The sequence below is a fragment of the Palaemon carinicauda genome, chromosome 4 (genome assembly GCF_036898095.1).
Source record: "Palaemon carinicauda isolate YSFRI2023 chromosome 4, ASM3689809v2, whole genome shotgun sequence".
In the NCBI taxonomy this organism is placed as follows: domain Eukaryota; kingdom Metazoa; phylum Arthropoda; class Malacostraca; order Decapoda; family Palaemonidae; genus Palaemon; species Palaemon carinicauda.
Genome location: NC_090728.1, coordinates 78466334 through 78476333, shown reverse-complemented (window position 1 = coordinate 78476333; position 10000 = coordinate 78466334). Strand labels below are relative to the sequence as shown.

Genomic DNA, 10000 nt, shown 5'->3' with positions numbered 1-10000 from the left:
GAATGATGCCTATTTTAATTTTTATACGATTATATTATCTGTTTTATTTAATTGTTCACCATGTCTTAAGTGGCTATTGGGTAATGTATCTACTGTAACACATGTACAACAGGCAATGTACATACAAATAAAGAAATATGACGTATCTACAGTTTCTTCTACACTGCGACTATCATCAGACTCCACAATAAAAATCCGTTATAGTAACAAGCTATTTTCAACTCTGTTATCATTCCGTTATTATATTGTCTCTTTTTATGCAGATGTCAACCTTATTGACAAAATCCGTTCAGTGTACTCATGCAATATTCTCCACTTATGTAACTTTTATGAACCTATAAATACCTGTGTTGTCTCTACATAAAGTTAGTTGTTTGGGAGCTCTCTTCATATTAAATCCTCCTCTACTCCTGTCACATTGGTGTCTTATACTGAGTACCTAGAACACCAAGCCCACTTTCCAGCTCATTGCTTTGTCTACCGTATCCTCCAACGATGCCACCAACGACTCTGACTCATCTGTTCATGCTACCACAGTGATGCACCCACCCGTGTCCAGTAGAGATATATTTGCCAAGTTTCACGCACAGAGGTTTAGTTCTGCAGTAAAGGCAGGATCCACTGGAGCAGCCAAGCATATCACGCCCTCTTTGCGATTCCCGATGACTCCTTCCAACAAATATCCGATTAGCTTTGTGAGCAATGGGATACCCTAACATAGTATGGTGACTTCAAATCATACATCCTGGTGCAGTACTTACTGTTCCCAGCCTCCTGTATAGCCAAGATTTTTCAGCTCTCTCAACAATTGTTGTGATGATCAAAAGGTATCGATGGCTATCAGAGAAATTATCAGCATTGCTTACCTTCAGCCTACTGCAAATGGTTCTACTCTTGAAATGAACCTAATCAGTGCTGTTTGGGTACAATGCCTGTCAGAAACTGTGCAAGCTGCCCTTCCTGATAACTATACCTTGCCCATGAATGAACTGATGACTGGAGTCAATGCCCTTATGGACAGCCTTTTCCCCACATTCAAGAACTCCATCAAACAACTCCACTCCTGATGAAGGGACAACATTACAACTTACTTTACTTTAAGGACTGCTTTTCTTGTCCTATACAGCAGGAGAACCTTACTCTCTACAGGACTTACAAAGTCATTTTAGTATGTTCACTCGAAACCTTCACCATTTCACACCGCAAAATGTTCGTTTATTGTCAAATCCACATTATTGAATCACCTAGAGAACAAGAAAGTCTTCAGTTTCCTCTTGAAAGCCTTAATATCTTCAGTCTCTCGAATGTCTAGTTGGGGCTTATATAATAGCCTTAGTTCTGCATATTTAAAGAGTCTAGAGCCTAAAGTTGACCTGTATCTAGATTCTGATGATTTGAAACCATCAGTAACTATTCTCATGTCAAAACAATTTGTTTGCTCCAAAATATGTAGCAATTCTTTTAGATATTTTGGACATCTGGTTCTGACAACTTGATGGGTTATTGTACATATTATAAACTTAATTCTTGCTTTAATAGACAGCCAGTGTAAATTGACTACTATAAGAGTGATCTTTTCTCATGGTGTGACACCTTTTATCAGTCTTGCTCCTCTGTTTATTATGCTTTTGTGACGAGCCAAAAGTAGGTCGTGACTCAAAAGCGGGATGAAAGCAATTGAGTCACAACCTTGTACCAACTGTGTACTTTAAGTTGCAGTTTGGTGAATTGTAGTAGATGGAGTTACAGTAGTCAATCCTGATAATAATACTGTATATCACAGGGGCGTAGGAGCGTTTTCCTGTTTGGGGGCTAAAGTTCGAAATGACACTGAAGGTGGAGCCGCAGGCGCGAAGGCATGGAGGTGGGGGGGGGGGGTGTCTGGGGGTCTCCCCCCAAAATTTTTATGAGGAAACACCCTCAGATGCAATTTCCTGGCATCTGATAGCATATTGTATCAAAACCAAAATCATATTTTTGGAAGATTTTTATGTGACCAATTCCAATTTTTACACAATAACAATCATAAAATACCAATAGGCCTATATATATATATATATATATATATATATATATATATATATATATATATATATATATATATATAGAATAATTGTAAGTAAGCAAAATTAAGAACAAGCATATTTCTAATATAAACATAAATATTTGAAAGTCATGCCTGAGACCAGAAAATATACATATTAAAAGTGTATGAATAATGTATAATTAACAGTTCATAAGCTCTGAAATTATATAAAAGTATACATATTTAAAAAGAATTATGAAGGAATTATATATATATATATATATATAATATATATGTGTATATATATATATATATATATATATATATATATATATATATGTATATATATATATATATATATATATATATATATATATATATACATACATATATATATATATATATATATATATATATATATATATATATATATATATATATATATATATATATCATTTATACATATGTTTATATGTGCGATATTCGTCAACTACATGTGTTCGCATGTTTCATGTTTCCAATTTATGACTGCGTATCAATGATGTAGTTTGTTACTATAATAGTGTTTGGTGATGATGGATAGATTAACATATGTTTGCACGGTATGCACTGGGGATCAAACCTTATAAGTGGCTTGATTCCCAATATGGGGGCTGCTCTCTGTAAAACTAAGCGAGTGACGAGTGACGGGACTGTGAAACTATGATGCTGGGTACTAACATGATACTTACGTGGCGGGGGTGGGGTGGGAGGGTGAGACTGTACAAGGGCTGTTGCGAGGGATGAAATGCATTTACAAAATGTAAATCTGAATGTTTAAAAGCTTATTCTCAGCAAAAAATTGTGGGGGGAGGGTGGGTAATACCACCTCCAGGCCGCCCCCCCCCCCCTTGCTCCTACCCCCCCTGTATCACAAGTTTCTTTGCAAAATGAATGTTCATCCAGGTATTTCTTTATAAAAGCAATATGTCTAAGATGATAACCAGCAGTTTTTACTACATTACTTATTTGGGCATTGATAGAAACGTTACAGTCAAGATATACGCCTAGATCACAAACTACTAGATATCGGGGCACCATTGTTATTTATGTTTATTTGAATATCACCCAAGTTTCTTACGCTGTCTTTCTTCCCAATCACCATAAACTCAGTTTTATTTTCATTTGATTTTAGTTGTTTGATTGTCATACATTCCCTATCACTGGCAAGAATTCGGTTCAGAGTTTCAGTAGTGTCGTCTATATCATTTTTTGGAGATGTAAAATTGTGTATCATCTGCAAATACTTTGAACTTCACTCCATGCATTTGTAGTATTTTTGACAGACCAATAGGATAGATACAGAATAAGATTGGGCCCAGTACACTCCCTTGAGGTAGCCCTCTGTTTAAAGGTTCATATGATGAATAAGTTTCCAATTGGCACAGAGTAATACTAGTCAACCAAGTAGTCTTTTAGGTATTCAAAATCTTGATCTTCAATACTGATGGACCATAAATCATTTAGTAGCAGCTCATGTACAACTGTATCAAAAGCAGCAAGTAATATTAAAATACCACATTTGTTTTCCTCCATCATTTCCAGTCTATCATTTGCAACAGAACAGATAGGTGTCTCCGTAGAGTATAATTTTCTGTAAGCAGACTGATTGTCTGGAAAAGCTTCTATTTCTTCTTAGGGACGAATTAGTTGTTCAAGAAATACTTATTCTAGCACTTTTGAAATAAAGGTTAGATACATAATAGGACTATAAGAGCTTAATTCCTGATAATCTAGAGTACTTTTCAGAACTGGTGTAACTCTAGCCCCTTTCTCAGATTTGGGAAACTTGCACTCATTGATGCTTGTATTTCCTATTCTCATAATGATATCAGCTTTACTAAAAAGTTTCTTTCGCCAGTTGCTTCAGATATTGGCATTGGATTGATCGCACAGCTTGTTTCCTTTGCTCTCTTGATAATTCTGGAGACATCATCTTGTGTTATATTATTGAATATCGTTAATTTTACTTGTATATCTAATGTAGCATTTATCTAATGTTTAATATTTGTAAATGACTTAGTGATTATTTTCTTATTTTTGTTTTTAAAGAATTCTAGAAAATTATTTGGTAGTTCCTGGTTACTGTACACCTCTGGTAGTCTTTTTTCATTTACATTTCCCATTATACCATCTAGGTGAGGATATAACTTATTTATGTCTGTTGCAACTTCGCTGGTCTTATAGTATTCATTTTCTTTTCCTTCTTAGTAGGTAATTATATTGGTATATTGCAGTTTTGTATTTTACCCAAGTACTTTCAGGTTTCAACCTATTTCACTTTCTTTCTTTCCTTGTTTTGCCCTCTTTTTCTCTAAAGTCTCCCCCATCAGACCAGGGAGATCGTTCTTTAAAAATTATAGTCTTTTCCATCAGTTGACACATGGTATCATATTCACTTTTACTCACCCTATTATATATGGTCATAAGTCAGTCAACACACATAGCGCCCAAGACACGCTGATTATCATGATTGCAGGGAATGCTCATGGCATCATTTATTTTTTTTGTAGCTTCTCCTTTCAATACAAATGGAGAGACGTTTGATTTATGTCATAAGTTTATTTTCTTCCCTACTGCGTGTTTCTGTATAGGTAGTCTAAGTGTAGTCTAAACTGAAGCTGAGTTAAATGTTATAAGACATTGATGACCACCATGTAATATGCCCTTGCAATGACAAAGCCACCCACCTCCTACCTATGTCACCCCATGCCCGCACCCCAACCAATGCCCTCAACAGCCACAGGATGATGCCCCTCGCTCTCAGTTATACTACTATCATTCCAGAATTTGGGCTGCTGCTAAGAAATGTCCCTCTTTAGGCAGCAGCATTATCATTTCAAGACTACTGATGTCCACCTGGTGGTCAGTAATAAGTATGCTATCCCCCTCCTACAGTTACAAGAGGCTAACACTGTAATTTTGGGGGCTTCCAGTACCGGTGGAACATAATAATTGCTGATGTTATATTGCCTCTCATTGGTTCCGTTTTCATCGCCCATATCCACTTCCTGATTAACATCGTACAGTAACTCTTAGTCAATGCCAGATCTTATTTGTCCACACCTTTATCTTCTGCTCCCTCTGACCTCACTTTCCACTTCATTCTGCCCTTGGATGCTTACCCTCACCTCCTTACTTTATATCCAAATATCTTCCACTCAGAACTATGCCAGATGCCCAATGTTCCTACCAACCATGGTATCTATAACCATATTAAGAGGACAGGATCCCTTGTTTGCAAGATTCTGATGTTTGGCACCAGTTCGTTTGACAACTGAAAAATGCACATTCGCCAAAACGGAAGAAATGGGCCTTTGTCAAAGGCCCCAAGCATAGGGCCATCGTCTTGAAAAAGGATGGAGTCATATGCCCTTATGGGGATTACAAGTTTTTTAATATGGAGACAGAAAAGAACCAATACCACTTTTCAACATCACTGACATCACCACTTACCTTTACAGTGATAAAGTATTTTCGACCCTCGACATAATTAAAGGGTATTATCAGGTGCCCATTAACCCAAAAGACATCCCCAAGAAGGCCACCACCACAGCATTTAGCACATATACTTTAAGTTACTCCTGCTTTGGCCTTTTTAATGCAGGGCTCACATTTAAATAACTCATGGATGGCATCATATGGGACATTCCCTTTTGTGTATGTTATGTAAATGATATACTAATATTCTCCCCCGTCAAAGAAGACCACTCACATCACCTACACACTACCCCTTAGCTGTCTGCATTAAAACAGCCTTGTAATCAGTTATGATAAGTGTAACTTTGGCATCAAGGAAGGGGCATCCTTTAATCATCACATCACTCCTGAGGGCGGTCACACCTTCCAAGAGAAGGTATCACCAGTACCTAATTTCTCCATACCCTCGACCATCAAAGCACTGCAGGAGTTCGTGGTCATGGAGAACTATCATCACTGGTTCTTGCCAGCCATCATTGATGCTCTTGCCCACCTCTACATCTCACTTAAGGGCAAGGAAAAAAACCTTGAGTGGGGCCCCCTTCAGGAACTGACCTTTTCAACGTAAAGATAGCCCTACACCTTGCTACTGCTCTCATTATTCCTATGCCAACTGCCTCCTAGTCTCCACTAATGCCAGTGACGTAGCTGTAGGGGTGTGTCTCGAGCAAAAGATCAATGGCTCTCTTCAGTGAAAAAACTTTCAAAGTCAGAATTCAGCTACTCCACCTTCGACTATGATCTACAGGTGATGTATTTGGCTGTCCGTCACTTCTTCCACTGCTTAGAGGGGATGTTTCGTCATTTGAACAGACTAAATGCCACGTGTGCACGCCTTCAATGGACACTCAGACAACTGGCCCACCCTTTAATACCAACATCTCTCTGCCATTTCTGAATATAATTGTAGCATTGAAAATATACCTGGTAAACTGAATCCCTTCGATGGCGCCTTTTCCGGAAATACGCTGGCCACCATCCACCTGGGAATTGATTACAAGGCCTTAGTAAAACGTCACTTTTCATAACATGGCCTCTCACATCCCTTGTGCTGAGCTACTGCACAGCTACTGAAATCAAAGTCCTTACGGTATGGCATTACCAATAATGGCAAGGATTGGGCCCACACCTGTATTTCATATCAAACTTCAAAAGTGCATCGACTCACACATTAAGGTGTGGGCACCTTCCATCAACCTCAGTGTCATTTTACCCACATTCATGTTAATGTTGTTGGCTGTTTACCAACGTCCTAAGAAAACTATTTCGTTTTCACAGTTACCAATTGCTGTACTCGCTGGCCTGAAGCCATCCCCATACAAGATGCAACTCATGTACTGCTGCCTTGCTTTCCAGATGGATAGCAAGGTTTGGCATCCCGGAGCACGATAATTTTAACATGGTTGTCACTTTCACTTTTCAGTTATTAACAGGATAAGGACATCTTTGCATCATCCTGCTGCCAACTGAATGGTGGAATGTTACCATTGTACCCCAATACACGTCTTCTTCAGCAACGACACTTGCAATCCACTGCTTACGCCCACATACTCAGGCCCATTGCTTGTCATCCATCATAATTTTACTGCCCAAAACCAGCTTATATCCTGCAAGACAACCCACTAACAGCATGACTCTATAGAGCTGGTCACCCTCTTTTACATACATGTCAGCTTTAAGGAGTGAGCCATGTAATGTGTATACAGAATGCAACACATACAAATAAAGAAGTATGCCCTATGAACGTTTTCTTCTGCACTACAAGCACCATCAGACTCCACATCAAAAAGCTGTTGAAGTAACACGCTATTTTCAACTATATTATCATTCCGTTATTATAAGTCTAGTTTTATGCCAAAGTCAACCTTATTGACAAAAACGTTGAATGTACAGTACACATGTAATTGGTTGGGAGCTATTTTTATGTTAATTACTCCGCCACTCCCATCACACTACTTCATTTTGCAACTAATTTTGCGGATATTATTATTTTGTGAGGTCATGTGAATGTATTTCTTAGGTTATAGGATTTTGCAATGGAGTAGATGAGGTATAGATTTTGCTTAAAAAATTATGTAATAGACAACCATGTGTCCTCTAATACGCATTGTTTTTTTTTTCTCTTCTCCTTAAGGTACATCCACAGTAAAGAGAAACCTTTCAAATGCACAGACTGTGGCAAAGGCTTTTGTCAGAGCCGTACCCTGGCTGTACACAGGATTCTACACATGGAGGAATCCCCGCATAAGTGTCCCACTTGTGGAAGGAGCTTTAACCAGAGGAGCAACTTGAAGACCCACCTTCTGACACACACAGACATCAAACCATATACTTGCATGCAGTGCGATAAGGTAAAAAAAATAGAACATGCTGGATCTCATTTTGTCTTGCCTTGAGACTCTCTCTCTCTCTCTCTCTCTCTCTCTCTCTCTCTCTCTCTCTCTCTCTCTCTCTCTCTCTCTCTCTCTCTCTCTCTAGTGTTTTCGACAATGGATTTCATATCAATATTCTGACTTAATAATAAATCGATGACTTATGAATTACAGAAGTATCTTCAAATTATGTTATATCAGCTTTCAAATGGTCGACCTTTTATGCATTTTGCGGATCATTATATTTTCAAATATGCAACTGATGAGCATATGAAAAAAAAAAATAAAGGATAATTTTCTAAGGCCTAGGTTTAAGTTATGTAAGGGTTTTCCAATCAATTACAGTTTTAAAATGACTGGAAACTTAGTTTATATGTGTTTATATCATGTTAGGTTTTGAAATTAGCCATTATACAAATTACAGCTTTATGTTATCGAAGTCGCATTGGAATTGGCCATAGTTGTAATTGAATACCTACAATTAGTTGGCCTATTTGGTTGCAGTTTTAGGACAAAGCGATGGGAGTAATTATTACTTCATGTATGCAATTACAGATTGATATTGGTTTTTTTTTCTCTAATTGTACCAGGTTTTCCGTCGTAATTGTGACCTAAGACGCCATACTTTGACTCACAATTTGACATCCCAGCTGGAACTTGACCTTAGTACCCTTCCTCCGTCGACGTCGGAATCCCCTCTGCATTCTCTCGATCTCGCCTCTTCGGCGGCGGACCTTCAACATCTTCCTTCAACTCTGTCTCCTGCTGGAATTGCAGGACCAACGGGAGGGGATGAAGAGGACAGCGAGATAAATTCATTGGCTCTCCACAGTGCCAGATCCTATAGCAGCGACGAGGAAGAGGCAGCAAGGGCAGGCAAAAGGACCAAAGTAAGATTTTGACAAAGGTTTTCTTTGGCTTTGTTTGTTGTGAGCTAAATGTTTCCAACGTATTTCCAGAGTCTTCTCGTCAAAGTTTATGGAAACATTTACTTTTCTGTGCCAGTTATGTAATTCATTGAGCTTCATATCTAATTTTTTATAGGTGATTTATGTACGTATTTTATGAAAACCTAGTAAATGAGAGCCATGACTGCAATATTGTAATGTACAAAATAATCTGTTATTCTTTATTATTCTATCCAATTGCTAAACATGAGTTTTCAGTCCTTTGGTTTTGCCATGATTTAATCTTGTGCAAAACTCTCATTCATGATTTAAAAGGATTAAAATCTTCCTTTTCCTTTTGTCTTTTTGGAAGTCAAACGATCTTTTACTCAAAGCAGCATACTTATAGAAGACACAGTATTTTGAGCAAAGTGCAGAAGTTTCCTGATTTCAATTCTATATCTAAGGGAGATAATACGAACAAGGATCGTTTTATGACAGATTGAGTCCTTTTAAGGGATAAATTTGTGTATTATGAATTTAGAGTTTTTGTTGATAGTAAGGGCTTAACCTCTTATTATATTCTAAATTTACACACATACACACATATTATATATATATATATATATATATATATATATATATATATATATATATATATATATATATATATATATATATATATATATATATATATATATATATACCTATATCTATATCTATCTATCTATCTATCTATATATATATATATATATATATATATATATATATATATTTATATATATATATGTACATATATATATATATATATATATATATGTACATATATATATATATATATATATATATATATATATATATATATATATATATATATATATATATATGTATATATGTACATATATATATATATATATATATATATATATATATATATATATATATATATTCGCGATATGTAAATTTGATTGTCTCTTAATGAGCTTAGCAAATACAAAGTTCATGTTAGTGGAGTCCTATCAAATGAATTACGCGTGAACAGTGGAGTAATCCAGCGGAATGTGTGGTCACCTATGTTGTTTATCCTCCTCATGGGTTTCGGAATGTAAAGCACAGTTGTGGATGGTGGAGAAGGATTGGAATGGATTGGTAACGGGAAATTAGCTGACCTAGAGTATGCTGATGACACTGTTCTT

At 36.7% G+C, this 10000-nt stretch overlaps 1 protein-coding gene across 1 annotated transcript in view; it reads left to right on the top strand.

Annotated features, from left to right (window-relative positions):
• The window catches only part of LOC137639119 (uncharacterized), a 160763-nt gene that overhangs the window by 117941 nt on the left and 32822 nt on the right, over positions 1-10000 (top strand). The window contains exons 2-3 of the mRNA XM_068371433.1: positions 7680-7896; positions 8508-8807. Coding sequence (XP_068227534.1) covers positions 7680-7896; positions 8508-8807 — 517 coding nt within the window. The remainder of the gene's footprint in view (positions 1-7679; positions 7897-8507; positions 8808-10000) is intronic.